General features: G+C 43.0%; 1 protein-coding gene across 1 annotated transcript; it reads left to right on the top strand.

Moving 5' to 3' along the window:
* Positions 1-1,190: 1,190 nt before the first annotated feature.
* Positions 1,191-16,844, top strand: fam83c (family with sequence similarity 83 member C). Its single transcript, XM_068722262.1, has 5 exons — positions 1,191-2,120; positions 5,779-5,946; positions 7,893-8,017; positions 12,194-12,436; positions 12,882-16,844. The coding sequence occupies exons 1-5, from the start codon at positions 1,602-1,604 to the stop codon at positions 13,690-13,692; spliced, it is 1,866 nt and encodes a 621-aa protein (XP_068578363.1). The 5' UTR covers positions 1,191-1,601; the 3' UTR covers positions 13,693-16,844.
* The last annotated feature ends 905 nt before the right edge of the window (positions 16,845-17,749 follow it).

Here is a 17,749-nt window from a genome sequence, read left to right as displayed (position 1 = left end):
TTCTATTGATTCACATGAGATTGAATATTAAATAAAAGCAGCTGCAAAGCGGATCACAGGGTCCTAATCTGTTATTATCTAACCGGCTTTATTACGATTCAGTGAAGTCGTGTGTTGATTAACAGTTTTACACGTCTGCCTGTCACACACTTTTGATTTAATATCATTAATAACGTTGTAAACTGTGTCTCAAAGGGCAGAAACTCACGAGTCCAACTGCAACAGCGTTGAACGTCTTTCTTCAAACGGGACGTGACAGACTTCTGTATCTGAATTAAAGGGTTTTATATCATTGTCAGGCTCCACATAATATTATTATTATATCATACTATTATTATTATATTATTATATAAACTAATAAAAGCACTCTGGTGGAGCTTCAGTCTGTTGTTGAGCAGCAACACAAGGATAATACTCTAAAGACCGTAATCATCCGCTGCCTGATTACTACTTGATCCCTACATGGCAGATGGAGGTGTGTGTGTGTGTGTGTGTGTGTGTGTGTGTGTGTGTGTGTGTGCGTGTGCGACACACTTCCTGTTTATCAGTTATGTCAACAAACAGTTGACATAAATAACCTTTCGTAGATTTATCTAGTGACAGAATCTAAGTGGTGATTAAATGTTTTTTTTAGGGAGACAAGGATGTGAGGAAGTTAGGCAATGCTGCCTTCAAAATAAAAGCACATACAAAAAAACTGCAAGTAGAGCAGTTAACAAGAAAACAATAAAGAAGCTGGATTGATTCTCATTGATTCATTAATTCTCATTGTAGAATATGATAAAAGCACAAAGAATGTATCATAATGAGGAAGAGCTTTATATTGAAAATATTGTCAGATTTTTTATTTTAATTAAATTCACATTTGACTCAGAATAAGCACGAGTTTACATCATTATTATCCAATGACGGACCCTTCAAATAAAACACTGTGACACACAAACAGGTGTGCGCGTTCTCACGCGGGCTTTATTTTGAAATGTCTTACCAGAAGTTGGCCATCCTGTCTGTTGCTGAACTGGTCGGCTTGACAACGGAGGGACACGAGGAGGAGGAGGGAGAAAGGAGGAGGGAGGAGGACGAGGGAGGAGGAGCATGTCCACGTTGGAGACCAATAACAGGAGAGGTAGCAACAGGTGAGCCTCTCTCACGCGCGCACACTCACACACACACTCACACTCACTCACACACTGAGGGAAGAGGCTCCTGGGACAGGAGTGTGACATGACGAGGAACTAGAGAAGAGAGGACCATTTCAGCGCCTCGGACAGGAAACCGGATTATTATCGCGATTAAAACCCGGACGACAGAAAACAGAAACAGTTGAAATAATCCCTCTATAATACGACTTTATGGAGTCACTGTGAGTTCAGAGCTTAACCCGTATTCAAACAAGGTGAGCAGCCTGTCGGTGCATCGACGTGGACCCGCTGGAGTATTGATCCGCTGGAGTTTATTTGGTTACAATGTCTCCTTCTGAGCTATAATGTTTCCACAAAGCTTTGATATTAGGAACTAGTTTATCTCTTTATTAGGCCTCCTGTGTTGCTGAGTGTTAACCCCCCCCCCCCCCCCGTGGAGCTGCGGTCCACCCCGGCACCATGATCAGCTCGGAGGGCCTGCGGCCGGCCGCGTCCGGCAGAAAGCCGCTGGGCAAGCTGGCCTCCCGGCTGGAGGAGGTGAAGAACCCGTGGAGGCAGGTGTCCACGCTGGAGCTGAGCCACAACGAGGCGGCCCGCCTGGCCACGGACGCCCTGCTGGAGCAAGGGGAGAAGGAGTACCGCCGGGTGCTGACCGAGGAGCGGGAGCTCAACTTTCTGTCCCCGCTGGAGGTGCACTACATCACCGAGCAAGCGGCCAAGACGTGCGCCCCCGAGAGCAACGGCGGCGGCGGCGGCGGTCCCAACGACCGGGACTTCGGGGACGGAGACGCCGTGTCCGACCTCACCTCCGGGACTTACTTCCCGATGATGTCCGACGACGAGCCGCCGATGCTGGAGCTCGGCTGGCCGGAGTCCCCGGCGAGGTACGGACCGTCGGAGACGCAGATCTACTTCCAGAGGGACAAGTCCCACAACGTGAAAGACCTCATCAGGTCCCTGATCAACACGGCCAAAAAGGTCTGCTTCATCCTCTATTATATATTCATAATAACTCCAGTCAACAAAAAAAACAGCAGGAGAGCGTTTTGTTTAACTTTAAAGTTTTATTTGGGTTTTATAGTTTTCATCATGTTTCCGGTTTATTATAGAAAAGTATTCCTTAAATCTGACTTCATGACTTGTATATGTAATATCTGTCTTGCTGAGCATTAGACCCGTACTAGCAGCACACATTGACACCTAAACACACACTCATCATCATCATCATCATCATCATCATCATCATCATCATCATCAGTGGATCAAGAGAAGAGAAGTGAAGCAGGAGGTCTGTGGGTCCAGTGATCAGCTCCTCATGTAGTCTAACATCACAGAAGTTGAACCATGGCTGATCTTCTGTCTGAGTATTATGAATACAACTTTAAACCGTTTATTCATAAGGCTGAAAACTCTGTTTCTACATTCAGGTCAGAGCAGATAATCTGATAGTAATCTGTTAATAATCCGTTAATAAGACAGTACAATGACAGCAGTGGATTCATATAAGCTGTGACACGAATGAAGTGGAAGAACATGATATGACCTGAAAACAATAGAAGAAGAGACATCTTGTGTCAGTCAGACTTTGACATATTTGCATATTCAGTTGAGAGAGTTCACGTCTTCATGTTTGTTCAGGAAACGTCACAGACGGCGTCTCGACAAACAACGCGACAAAGAAATCCTTCTGTTTCCTTCAGTCGCTGTTGTGCGCTTTGTCTCTGCCTCAGTGCGTTGCTTTCTGTCTCCTGAGGGTTCCACTTGTTAAACAGCTGAGTCTCTGATCAGCTCTTATCTCTGAGTCACTCGATCATCAGCTGACCTCGGCTCACAGATTTGGAAAGGTCTATGGACAATGAGACCCCCCCCCCCCCATCTGTAGCAGCAAGACAAAATACTGCTGCATCTTTGTGTCGTTGTGTCCGTCTCATAGTAGTTTTGTGTCTCTTTGTAGTTGTTTTTTGTGTCTCTTTGGTCATTTTGTGTGTCTTTGTTTTGCGTCTCCCTATAGTTGTTATTTGTGTGGTAGTTTGCGTCTCTTTGTAATTGTTTTTTGTGTCTCTTTGTTTGTTTTGTCTCTTTGTTTGTTTTGTCTCTTTGTTTGTTTTGTATCTTATTGTGGTAGTTTGCGTCACTTCCTAATCGTTTTGTGTCTCTCTGTAGAAGTTGTTCATCTTATTGTGACAGTTTGTGTCTCTTTGTAATTCTGTCGTGTCTCTTTAATGTTGTCGCGTCTCTTTAAGGTTGTCGCGTCTCTTTAAGGTTGTCGCGTCTCTTTAAGGTTGTCGCGTCTCTTTAAGGTTGTCGCGTCTCTTCACGTTTGTTGCGTCTCTTTACGGTTGTTGCGTCTCTTTAAGGTTGTTGCGTCTCTTTAAGGTTGTTGCGTCTCTTTACGGTTGTTGCGTCTCTTTAAGGTTGTTGCGTCTCTTTACGGTTGTTGCGTCTCTTCACGTTTGTTGCGTCTCTTTAAGGTTGTTGCGTCTCTTTACGGTTGTTGCGTCTCTTTAAGGTTGTTGCGTCTCTTTACGGTTGTTGCGTCTCTTTAAGGTTGTTGCGTCTCTTTACGGTTGTTGCGTCTCTTTAAGGTTGTTGCGTCTCTTTACGGTTGTTGCGTCTCTTTAAGGTTGTTGTAACTGAGGATGTTTCGGGCCCCTTGGCCCCGGGAGGCCCCATTCAGTGATCCACCCAGGGACCCGGCACTCTGGTTAACAATGACTTTGTTCACTAATGTACAACCGTTGGATCGTGACTTGTGACTGAGACTCATGAGTTTACGACACATGTTGCCCAACTGTCTCCGTGGTCACTGAACTGACCACACGAGTCAGCTCTCCACAGACGCTTCCTTCTTCTCCACGGTCTATTTTAGAAATGCATCATGTGTTATGATGCTAATAAAAGACTTTTAAACCGGTCTGATCTCTGCAGGGAATCTTGTCTGAGAGGCCGAGATGTCGTCTCTCGACATGGCGGCAACACTGAGCTCTTTCGTTTGTGCAGAGTCAGCAGGTTTATGGTCAGCAGTCAGTGGATGCAGCTGATCAACAGCTGTTCGTTGCTCTTATCTCAAGTCGACAATAGAGGACCTTTGGCTTCTTGTAATGTGAGTGCAGTCAAGGAGACGTATCTTTTCTCTGCACATCGTTTCGTTGTGCAGGACTCGCCTGACTTAAAGAACAAAAGAGTGTTGTATTCACACAAATACTCACCGACGTGTGTTCTGATCCGCAGCTGCTGTCGTTTCGCGTTGGTTGCGTTGCTCGTTTTGAACAGGAGAAAATATCATAACCGCATCTGCAGTCCTGTCAGTCATCTTTGGTATGCGTTGCTCATTCACACGCTCATGTGCGTAACGCCAGCGGGCATCAGGACGTCCGTACATGCAGTCAGATGTGTTATTTGTGTGTTAATGTTGCATAACACCTGCTGTATGCAGGGTCCCTTCACTCCTTTTAAAGCCGCGTAAAATAGCTCATTTGTAAAGTGAGACTGTTTATGTTAAATATATTATATCCAGAACAAAAGCTCCAGTTCCCTTTTTTTTTTAAAGGGTACCACTTTATTTTTTAGTCCGTTTGGATTACTCGCAAAATGTGTCGCACTAAAGTCAAATAGCAGCTAGGTTCTGCTTTGCACGCTTTGCATGATGGGAACTTCTTGGAGACGTCAGCAGCTCAAGAGAGAACCTTTCTGTCGGGACCCCGGAACAGGTTGAACGAGTTCTTCACAAACGCGCTGCAGCGTTTGAAGCTATAATTATCTTTGAGTCATAAATCATTGCAAATGTAAATATTACAGATCTATAACTAAACCCCCATCTGTTTGTGTGGGCGTGTCTTCCGTCTCTTCCTGCTTCCTTCACCTACATTCCCCCGGGTCCTAAGACCCTCCATGTACAGCTGAACCGGTAGTTGAACCGGTAGACCGACCAGCCCTACGTCACGGTATTTTTTTTAAGATTCTGGTGGTTTCGTAGTCTCACTTTTTGTTTTCATTACTGGACCTTTATGAAGACTTGCTTTACTGTCAGAGAATATAAAAATAGTTTAATGTCAGCAAGCTGAAGGCTTTGACTCTTAACCTTTGCCTGGTCTCACAAAGTGATCCGAATGCATGAAACAGTTGCAGAATTTAAATCATTTTTATTGTGCAAACTGCAACGTAGTAAAACCAAAAACTATTCATGCTATGAACACTGTGAACTGGCCACAGGTGTGTTTTCACCGCTGTCTTTAGCAGGAACGTGTCCTCTGTAGCTGGATTCTTATTGCATTCGTAATATTACTCGTTAGGTTATTAATTTTTTTGTGTTATAAAGTTAGAACCATGAGGGAGAAGGCCGCCCGCTCTCATGTAAACCTTCAGCATTCGTCACTTTAAATATAAAGCGACGCATAAAATCAAAGCAGCGCTTTAATTGTTTTCATTCAGAATTAATCAGTAGATTATGTTTTCGGTTAATTGGTTAATTGAAAAATTTCCACGAGCTCAAGTTGACGTCTTCATAATGTTTCAAAAACCCCAAAAAATGTTGAGTCGGCAGTGAGACAACCAGGTCTGAATGAATATTAAAAATATGAAAGCCTGTATGATGACGTCTGTCGTGTGTGTCCCCCCCCCTCCCCCGCTGCTGCAGGTGATCGCGCTGGTGATGGACGTGTTCACGGACGTGGACCTGCTGTGTGATCTGATGGAGGCGTCCAACAAGCGCAAAGTCCCCGTCTACATCCTGCTGGACGAGAAAAACCTCGACCACTTCACAGACATGTGCTCCGCACTGGACATCCAGAGCTCACACATGAGTGTAAGTACTGAGCGCTACTTCTATCATTGCTGTCAGTGAGCAAATGTGACCCTCCAGACCATCACAACAGTAAAGTTACTGTGAGCAACTCTTAACCGGTCCTGAACCGGTCTCAGTGTAGTCCTGATCCTCTATCAGACCTCCATCAGTACAGAGACCATCAGAGAGAAGATGGTCTGTTTCTATAGAGTTATTCTTAAAGCTCGTCATCGGAGCCACCGGGTCAGATTCTGGTGAAACCAGATGAACTCATGCAGGTTCACCAGAAACCCAGATCCTCAAGTAGAGACTGGTCCACCGTGGACAGACCCAGATCTTCCAGTACAGACCAGGTCCACCGTGCACAGACCCAGATCCTCCAGCAGAGACCAGGTCCACCGTGGACAGACCCAGATCCTCCAGTAGAGACCAGGTCCATCGTGGACAGTCCCAGATCATCCAGTCGAGACCAGGTCCACCGTGGACAGACCCAGATCCTCCAGTAGAGACCAGGTCCATCGTGGACAGACCCAGATCATCCAGTAGAGACCAGGTCCACTGTGGACAGACCCATCCAGCATTCGTAGCTATACCTACGAAAAATATTGCGCCGTATTTCGTAGGTATTTGACAAAATCATTTTACGTATCTTATCCACGTAATCATGAACAAGGAAGTATAAAGACCAGAAAAACACCACACAGGTGAACTAAGTTGTTTCCATGGAATAGGAAGTTTATTTTGGAAATTGACACGTGTTACTTTCCGTAAGATTTCATACGAATCATATTACGAGGAGACGTTGCCCAGTTGCAGAGTTTGTGAATAACATCAGCTGACAGGAAGTAAACATGGACCGCCCACCCCCCCACGGCCTGAACGCACCACCTGCCTTCAAACCAATGGGAGGACTGGTGCTTCTGCAGCAAACGCCTGATTTGGTGTGAATGGGTCCTCGGGTGTCGTTGTTTGTACTGCTTCTAATTGAAGACGTTAGCTGGACTGAGTTTTGTATAAAAAGCGCCTGTCTAACAATTTGCAAACCTCAGCAGTATCGCTGTCTCTACACTCCGCTTCTAGAAGTCACACTGGAGCGTTAGAGGACAGGAATGCAGAGCTTAGCATGTAGCGGGACGTCTCACTGAGAAGTGTACACTGTCCTCTTGTTTGCCGGCTCCATCATTCAACCGTTTGGTGAACTGTCTCAACCGTTTTCTTCTTCTACGGTTGTGTCGTTGAAAGCAACAAAGCGATTGCTGCAGAGAGTCTCTTCTCGGGTTGCTCTCCGTGGACCGCGGACTCCACCTCCGTTGGGTTTCTGTGGGATTCTAGACGTCGGAGCCTCCTCGAACACATCGCCGTCTGCTCACACCGAAGTGATGTTCTTGGCACGATGACACGTTAACAGTGATGAATCATCTGTCACTTGCAAATTTGAAGTCTCTGCGTGTTGATTTCTTTTTTATTAGTCCACAGAAATTAACTGCAGCCAAATGCGGCCTGAAGGAAGGAAATAGAGATGCAAAACAGCAGCATGTGTGCATAAGAAAAACCTTTGCTGTGAATGAAGACTTTAACTGTTTGAGTGGAGGACAAAAATTAAATACTTAAATTACTTGTTTCCTCCAAAAACCTGCTTTTTCAGGTTCCATTAAGAGTTCAGGCTGCTTAGAAGTGTAACTATGTTTTACTGTCGATTAATCTACCAATTGTTAAAGCAAGCCATGCGTTTGGTCCATACTATAATAGAATTTTGAACAACGCAATTTCCCAAAAGCCACAATATCATGGGGGTTATATCCATATCCATTTCTTTGTTTTGTCTGAGCAACAATCTAAAACTCCCAATTATTCAGTTTGGTATCGTAGAAGTCGAAGGAAACATTTTGACACTGTGATGATTCAAGTCACACATATTGTGTGTCTGTGTGCATTGGTATCAGTAAATTGTGTGTGTCTGTGTGCAGAACATGCGGATTCGCAGCACGTGTGGCGACACTTACTGCACCAAGAGCGGCAAGAAATTCAGCGGTCAGGTCCTGGAGAAGTTTCTGATCATTGACTGTGAACAGGTCATCGCCGGGTCATACAGGTGAGCAATACACACACACACACACACACACCTCCATCTGCCATGTAGGGATCAAGTAGTAATCAGGCAGCAGATGATTACGGTCTTTAGAGTATTATCCTTGTGTTGCTGCTCAACAACAGACTGAAGCTCCACCAGAGTGCTTTTATTAGTTTATATAATAATATAATAATAATAGTATGATATAATAATAATATTATGTGGAGCCTGACAATGATATAAAACCCTTTAATTCAGATACAGAAGTCTGTCACGTCCCGTTTGAAGAAAGACGTTCAACGCTGTTGCAGTTGGACTCGTGAGTTTCTGCCCTTTGAGACACAGTTTACAACGTTATTAATGATATTAAATCAAAAGTGTGTGACAGGCAGACGTGTAAAACTGTTAATCAACACACGACTTCACTGAATCGTAATAAAGCCGGTTAGATAATAACAGATTAGGACCCTGTGATCCGCTTTGCAGCTGCTTTTATTTAATATTCAATCTCATGTGAATCAATAGAAGCGTTCGTTACTCATCGTTGCCAAATATTCCGCTCAATATCCTGAAAAAATATTACTTTTATTTTTTCATGAATTAATGCTATTATTCTATATATCCCACTGGTGTTAGCCTCACTTCTTATACTCTTTATATTTTCACTTCTGATTCTTCTTCTTTGTTTTTTTTATTGTCCTCTCCAGGAATCTTTTCCCACAGAATTCTGAGCAAAGCTTGAAACCCGTAAAACACACAAAGTGTTCTCGTACGTCAGAGAGTCAGAGATCATTACACACACACACACACACACACACACACACACACACACACACACACAGACACAAGCTTAACGTTCATCACAATCAATGGAAGGGATTCTCCTCCTGACGTTGTTGACTCGAGAAAAACATACCGTATCAGTCTTTGGTCACCCAGAGCTCCACAACCTCATATTTGTACCAGACAAAACTATGTGTATGAAGACATATGTGTAAACCATAGACTCTCTATGGTGTAAAAAATAACCGTATATCTATATTTTATAGTGTTGATGGAGCAGCTACAATGTTAGCATAGCCTAGCACCGATCGATCCAAACTCTATTCAGAAAACAAGTATTTTAAAAGTGGTTTGCTCGTCGTCCTGCGGTCAAACCTGACGAAACCTGAATTCAGACTTTCTTTTACAAATCTGCGTCATTATGTCGTTATTTTACGCGCCTCATTATTGTGGCGAGTCGCTGCAGTTAGTCTGGATTTAGCAGCTTCGTCAAGTGTTTCACAACTTCAACAATGATCCCTGTAATTAACAAGACAGCTGACAGTCGAGATGACTCCTCCTCAGAAGTATTTCCGAGTTCATATTCACACATTGTTGTACCATCAGTCACCCGATGCAGGCGTGTCGCCTTAATCCACTCCGCTGCCCGTTTTTATTCTGTCAAAAGTCGTTTTCTGTTCAGTCAGCTGGTTTTTCTTTATATATATTCTCTTGACACGAGGGTCTCAGATTTGGCTCGACGGCTGCAGTGGAGTGTTTTTTAGCTCGTAGTTTGGTTTCTGTTGCGTTGGGGTAGAGTCATGCTGCGGCTGACGGGCATCAAAAACCGGCTGGTGTTGGAATGAAGGGCGAGGTCCTCCAGCGAGGCAAATGTTTTCTTATCACCTGAGCGCTGCCTTCCCTCCCACCCTTCATACCTCTGATATTAAAACCCATTAAAGCGCCGGTTTACACTCTGATAGCCGGGGAGTGTTAAAAGCGCTATCCTCTTCCTTGTTTTGGTTGACGCACTTTTCTTTGTGCCGCATATGGAGCGTCCATTTTTCTGTGGAGTTCACAGTGGAAGTGAGGCTTCCTGGGAACCGACGATGTCATTATTCCACAACCAATTCATTGTGCAATCAACATTGACTTCACGATGACAAGTTAAAGCAGTTGGCATTTTAACAGTCACTGGAAACAGCAGAGATGACCGTGACATGATTGACGTGGAACATAGAAGATATGACCCAGGTATCACTTTTATGACATGACTCCCGTGTTGAAGGGAAATAGGATTTGATTATCAAACACATTATTTATATTGCAGGCCGGAGAGATGACTTCTCTTCCTGAAGGGAACTTTATGATTTACGGTTAGCTGAAGGCGTGCTCATATCAGTCATTCCTGAGAACATACCAGGACTTTAACTCCAGGTGAATCGAGTGCGGCGTATCTGAGCAGTGAGTGATTTATTATTATCACGGAGGAAAGTTGTCCTGCAGGTTGAGTCTGGCTGCTGTGAAACAAACACACTCAGTGTCTCAGTAGAAGCAGCTCGCCTTAAATGTCCTCAAGAGGGTTTAAAGTCAGAAACAGATGGATGTTTTTTGTTCTGTTTCTTTTTTAACTGAATATGGTAGATTATTAAGAGTCCTTTCATTGTTTGGGTCCAGTTCCAACACATTGTCACGGTGAAATAGTCAGGAAATGCAAACTAGTGGTTTCGTGTACAGGGACAAGAATTTACTGTTTTTTTTAGTGTCGTCGGAAAATTAGGCTAAAGGAAAGTATCATGATTGGGCTTAAAATAACTACATGAAGTTAGATTAGACAACTAAACCACCAACAGTTAGCTTTAGACAACTAAACCACCAACAGTTAGCTTTAGACAACAAAACCACCAACAGTTAGCTTTAAACAACTAAACCACCAACAGTTAGCTTTAGACAACAAAACCACCAACAGTTAGCTTTAAACGACTAAACCACCAACAGTTAGCTTTAGACAACTAAACCACCAACAATTAGCTTTAGACAACAAAACCACCAACAGTTAGCTTTAGACAACTAAACCACCAACAGTTAGCTTTAGACAACAAAACCACCAACAGTTAGCTTTAGATGACTAAACCACCAACAGTTAGCTTTAGACAACAAAACCACCAACAGTTAGGTTTAGACAACTAAACCACCAACAGTTAGCTTTAGACAACTAAACCACCAACAGTTAGCTTTAGACAACAAAACCACCAACAGTTAGCTTTAGACAACTAAACCACCAACAGTTAGGTTTAGACAACAAAACCACCAACAGTTAGCTTTAGACAACTAAACCACCAACAGTTAGGTTTAGACAACTAAACCACCAACAGTTAGCTTTAGACAACTAAACCACCAACAGTTAGCTTTAGACAACAAAACCACCAACAGTTAGCTTTAGACAACTAAACCAACAGTTAACTTTAAACGACTAAACCACCAACAGTTAAGTTTAGACAACAAAACCACCAACAGTTAGCTTTAGACAACTAAACCACCAACAGTTAGCTTTAGGCAACAAAATCAAATGTTCTTGCATGTTCTTTTGTCTAACATTTTCATATTAATCAGGATATTTCATGTGAGTTGAAACTGTTTACGTCGTTATTGTAATGTTGAAAGATAAAGTAGATGTCATGGAGATCAACATCAGATCCGGTCTGTTGACGATTCTCTCGTCCTTCTTCTAAACATTTGTTCATTTGTCTTCTATTCCATGTGTCTCAGGCCTGCTGGGTAATATGTTGCATTCACTAGAAGTCAGACGTTTGTGTGATGGAATACCTCTGAGCCGTGACGGGCATTATTTCTGCAGCTCGGCCAGCCTTTTTTTCAGTGTTCATGTTCACCTGTCGCTGGCAGATAAGCTGATAAGCTGAGTCACCGTGGTGACTCATCATCGTCCAGGAAACTGTTAGCACTGATCTGCAGGTTTATCAGCTGGAGGTGGACAGAGATGACAGCTGAAGTCACATTTTGTTTCATAATTTCTAGTTTGCATGAGAGTCATTTAATGAACACCATTCCTACCCAGCAAACAGACTGCATCTCTGGATTCTTTGATCTTGGCTGTCGCCATCTTGGTTTTTTGTAACCAGTGAACAGGAAGTGACCATATCTGGACTGAGGAGGAGTGACGTAGAAACGCCGTATACGTCTCTGGCGTATAGGTCTCTGTCAAATACCGTCCTAAAGCATACCTTGCAAACATGGCGGACTCTGTGAAGAGGACTCCCTATGTAGATATGACTCATTCTAAGCTAAGGAAAACACATTTCTGCGAATAGATCCCCCTAAATGCTACACACTGGCCCTTAAAAAACACAGTTTTTCTCAAATCCAGATCACCTACGCTGCAGCTCACTGGTCTCTCGTGTTGTGTCTCCTCTCCAGTTTCACCTGGCTGTCGGCTCAGGTGCACAGCAACATGGTGATGCATTTCTCAGGTCGCATCACCGACAGCTTCGACAGGGAGTTCCGCTGTCTGTACGCCGACTCTCAGATCATCGACTGCTTCTATAACCCCGAGGACGAGGGGGTGCCCTACTACCAGCCGTTCCAAGCCATGATGACCCCCGGCGGCATGGCGCTCGGGGGGCTCGGCCCGGACATGGGGCTGGATTTACTCTCTGACAGGTACCAAGCTGGAGGCATCATCTTATCAAACATGTGCTTATTTTCATACATTTCCAGAACAGATATCTGAACATTGGATAAAGCCAGGTTTAAAATGATTGTTTCATTTTATTGACATATAAGAGTCAAAGGTTTTTACAGAGAGAATTTATGATACCTCTTTGTATCACTCCATAAATCAGAAAATACTGTCAACATCCATATAAAAACACAATTTCTTCCATGTTTTTAGTTATAGAATGTTGTATAAATGAGTCTCTGAATGATGTGTGAACAAACCCCTCTGTAGAAACCTTCAGAACATAGAGAGAAATTAACGTGTAAAGTTTGGTGTATTTAAGAGCTACTGAAGTGGAGATTTTCGGTACTTGTACTGTATAAAATACAGACGATATCATCAAAAAGTATTTGGTGTACTGATCTTTACTTCCCCTCCCTCCTCCAGCAGGCAGAGGGACTGGGTGAGCTCTGAAAACTCCAGCAGCCAATCAAGTAACAGCGTGTCCAGTGTGAAGGCTGCACCCGGGCTGAACTCCAACACTGTCTACAAGGTCACTCAAAGTCACGACAAGAAGGAGTCCAGCAGCAACCCCCACCTGACCGAGAGGAGAGGGTCAGGACAAACGCTGACGCCTCAGAGTCACGTCACACGAGTCTCAGCTAACGGAGGGACCAATCACAGCCCGGCTATGGACCGACCGCCACCGCCCTACGGTCAGCCGATGGGCAGCGAGTGGAACAAGTCGAAGCCGACGGACGCCATGTGGTCCAATATAGGTGGCGCCTCCTCCAAGTTCCAGGGGTTGGGGTTGTACGACCACAAACCGAGCCTGTTCCACAGCGCCGGGCCCGTCGCCGGCACCCCCAACTCAATCCTGAACCCCAAGACCCAGACGCCCACCCCGGTCAACGACGGCAAACTCACCAACAAGCAGAAGACTCCCTCCAACCCGCTCCTCAGCAAACTCTCAGACCTCTTCCTGCCCGCCTCCAACAAAGACACCTACAACTTCCGGCGGTCACCGTCCCCTCACGGCACCGCACCCTGGGGGGGGCCGGACCTCACCAAACCGGAGCCGGAGAGCCAGCAGAGCCCGCCGCCGCCACCGCCGCCGCTCTCGCCGACCGTGCTGATGAACCGGCAGGACCAGAAACGAATGACGCTGGGCCACAGCAAGCTGGACCTGGTGAACCAATACAACCAGATGAAGTCCAAGCAGGTGTACAGTCGCTTCGAGCTGAAGTCCTCGAATTAAACCGGGAGTTTAGACTCTGTTTAAGTGTTGAACTCCCTCTTCCGAACTCTTCATTCCTCCTGTGTTTCCTGTCACCTTCTCACAATCCCGTGAAGGTTGTTTTGAAGAAGTCCTTCGTCTTCTTCTCCAGCTACAGTTGTCTTCTGTGATTCTTGAAACCATATTGCCTCTTTTATCATGTGAGGAGCTGTTAGTGCAGCAGGGATGTGACTCTTTGTGGTGTCTTAAGTTTACTCACATGGGAAAAGATTTAGGGATTGATCTGCGAAAATCACCCGTCAATACCTGAGTCATCATGTTTTCAAAGATATATAAAAACAAGGTTGTGGTTGAAAGAAGTCTGACAAAAGGTTTCAATTAACCAGTGTCCTAACAAAAACACAAATATAAAAAAATTGGTTAAGACTAGAGAAGTTTTTCATTGGAGCGGCACGCTGCCTTTTCTATAATATACTCCAGGGAGTTAAATGATTTTTCAACACAATTTTTGAAATGTAACCTAATTTACAAGAATCCTAAAGTCAAACTGAAATTTAAATGATTACCTAAAAACTATTTTGTAAAGAAATATTAACAAAAATGTTACTGCAGTTGTTCTTTTTTTTTTTCCATTAAGAGAGGATAAACCTGTTTTTGGAGATAATGTGAAATCAGACCCTCAGCTTCCAGCCTCTGGGTGTTGACTGACGTCTGCCGGGAAGAGTTGCTAGGAGACGTAGCGATGGTTATTGTACAGTTTAAGACATCTGTCCCTTTGAACATTGCTGTTAGGTTTGTGTTTGGCTCAGAAAGTGAAAGCTAGGACAGCTTGAAGGTTAGCGTGCTAACATTAGCAGTGACCCCCACTAAACGTTTATTTTGTGACATGAAACACCTGCTGCCGAGTTAATTTTAACCTCTTTTTTGCTTATGCATGTAGCACACTATATAATGATTAGAGATGTCCCAATACAATTATTTCTTACCCGATGCCAATACCAAGTACCGATGCGATACCAGTGAGGTAAAAACACAACGTTGTGTTACTGGTGGGATTTTTCCAGTGTAAAATATTGCTGACATTTTGCTAGTGCTGGCTAGTGGCTAGCACGCGCGCGATTGTTAGAAATCAGCAGCAAATCGTTTTTTTTTCAGGGGCTAACGAGTGAGACGTCTGGATTCTTTGCGCATGTGCAGTAGCGATCAGGCAGGATGTACGGATTCAGGTAGCAAATGACATGATGTGTTCTTGTTCCTGTGTAGAGTACATATGTATGATAACGCTATACCAGATCGGTGCACAGACTTCCATACTCACCGATCGGAATCGGAAACAAATCTATAAATGTTGAACAATGGCAGACAGAAAACGACAAATTCCTCAAAACTTCAGGAACTTTCAATGTGACAGAGAGAAACCGTATCTGTGATTTAAAATCCCAGTCTGTCAGTATGAACTCTCTGAAGACGCTAATAATTTCTTCTTCTTCTTCTTCTTCTTCTTCTTCTTCTTCGGATTCTGCAGACTAGACACTGTTATGGCGTAATGCTCACTGTAAGTGTGTGTGACTATCAGTGCTGATCTTTGTTAATTGGACAGTTTTTGAAATAAGGCTCATTTGCAAAGAAAGGGGCCAATTTTGTGGCATTTCCTGCATGCATGTTACATGCGAAAAATATTGCAGGAGCACTGATCCGCTGTTTGCTTGACAGCGCAGTTAAAGGTGCGTTTCACCCTTTTGGTGCTTTGAGAATTACAGTTTCTTTTTGTCTCATTTTTTGCAGGTTTAGGTGCTGCAAAAGTGGCGCAATCCTTTTGTGAATTCGCCCCCAAGTGTAGTGTTCATCCCACATTATAGACATGAACTAGTGACGGTTTTTCTTCAATGGGTCCAGATCATGGTTTTATTAAGAGAGCTGGACACAGCGACGCCTCTCAGCCTCGCTGCTAATTTAAGATCCTAGTGGCTACCCGCGGTACTGCAGCAACAACAAAAATGTCCCCTTAAACCATGTTCTGTAGAACAGGACACCTCAAAATGTAAAAAAAAAAAAAAGGTAAATTATTGTCTTTTGTATGATGAAGTTTAAATCCAATAATGTTTGTTTTATTTTTCCAGAGCCTGGAAAAGTTGTTTTTATGTGCGCGGCATCAGTATCTAGTAAGTGTAACGTCAGCAGGAGAAACTTTTCTTTCTTTCACTCTTGCTGAGCTTTGATTATTCCTGTAACACAATAGCACCTGTATTGTAGTGTATAACTCGTGCCTTGATCATCCTGCCTTAAGTTTTACAATCACGTTATAGACAAACACAACATCTCCAGTGAATAAGTGTTAATAAAGGTACAGACATGTCGCCACGGGGAGCAGGTGTAGATACCATGTTTCTGTTGCTGTGTCATTGCAATTGTGGGAAACGAGGCGTAAATGTAGAAACTGAAAAGCTTTAAAACATTTTGAGACAGTGCAGGTGCAGAAACAACAACAGCAGATGAAATAAACCATTCTGAGAAGATGCTGTTTGTCATATATGGTGAAAGAATTTGTAATTTTACAGCACAGTCATTCCCTTAAAATGTTTCTTTTTGACAGACGATTTCTTTCCTCATATTGTACATTTTTTTACGTTTTTTTTCTTTTCAGATATGTAGATTTGTATATAGACTGTGAATTAAATAGATACAGTTAATACTAATTGTATTATTTGTGTTTTCTTTTAGTTCTTTTTGTGATGAATTGTGCTGCAGTAGTTATTCATCACAGAACTACAGGGCTAAATCTTCATAATTTTTACTGTTGTCACAGAAGCAATAATGGTTGACATGGATCAATTATTTTAATGTGTTCTCATTTTGTGTGTGTTTTCGTTTACTGTTCATTTCAGTTGGTATTGATGTTTTTTTTTTATTGTTTAATCAGCCGGACAATTTGCAGGCATCGATTCATGTCTCATGTTTGTCTGACTAATGTATATAACGGTGTACATAATACATGAAGCGACTGTCAGGAATATGGGTTATTGTTAAAGAAACTTAAAACGCTTTTGTTCAATGTTATTTTGATTTTTACAATGTGTTATTTTACTGGAGAATGTGAACTTTCTGTTTTAAAAGTTGGTCTTAATTTGTAAGATGAACACTTGAGGATTTAATAAAACAAAGTTTGAAGTTAAGAGCCGTTATGTGGAGATTCTTGTCTCCGTCTGACGAGTAAACAAACTGAAAACAAAAAGCAGCTCATGTGTGAGACGCTGCAGGAGTTTGTAAAGGTGGAGCGCTAATGTTTTCACTATATAATCAATATAACAAAGATCATTCCTAATATTTAGGAACATTTTTACATTTAGATTTAAATTTAAGGGAATATATTTTGACCAGACAGTACTGGTCCAAACTGACAACAACTGTTGGATGGATTGCCTTAAAATTTGGTTCAGATTTTCATATCCCCCTCAGGATGAACTGTAATAACTTTGGCTGATCCTCTCACTTTTCAGCCATCATCAGGTCAACGTCTCAATGAGCCCAATAACTTGTGTTTATGACCAAATACCTGCAGAACAAATGACATTCATCTTCCTCGCCTGTACTTCGTGTTAACCGCTAATTAGCTAATGTTAGCATGCTAACACACTAAGATTCCTGCTAAACATCAGCATATCGGCATTGTCATTGTTAGCATGTTAGCAAGTGGCTGTAGACTCGTAGTGTTTTTTCAGTCTATCATAATATTTCTAAAACTGCGTCTTCATCTTGGAGTGTGCACACGTTTCATGTTTTGCGATAGTGGGACATCAGAAATATGGGGGTTTTAAATTCACACCATAATGAAAGATGTTGAAATGTTCCATTGTTGACATACAGCCTACAATTTGTAGCATTTTGTTATGCTAATTCATGTAAAAAGTAAAATCTTTAATCAGCCCTCGAAACTCCAAATTTGGCAAACACAATCACACAACATCTGAATCAGTCGTCCTGAAGGAATGACTTGTCTTTATCAAATGAAATAGTGATGCAAACACCATCTTTTGGTTTCCAGCAGGTCAGTGAATCGAGGATGTTTAGACCCTTCAGG

Source organism: Cebidichthys violaceus, unplaced genomic scaffold (assembly GCF_023349555.1).
Source record: "Cebidichthys violaceus isolate CVI_PGR_0920_01 unplaced genomic scaffold, fCebVio1.0.p SCAF_29, whole genome shotgun sequence".
Classification (NCBI taxonomy): domain Eukaryota; kingdom Metazoa; phylum Chordata; class Actinopteri; order Perciformes; family Stichaeidae; genus Cebidichthys; species Cebidichthys violaceus.
Note: the sequence above shows the minus strand (reverse complement) of the source record. Positions and strands in the feature narration are given on the sequence as shown.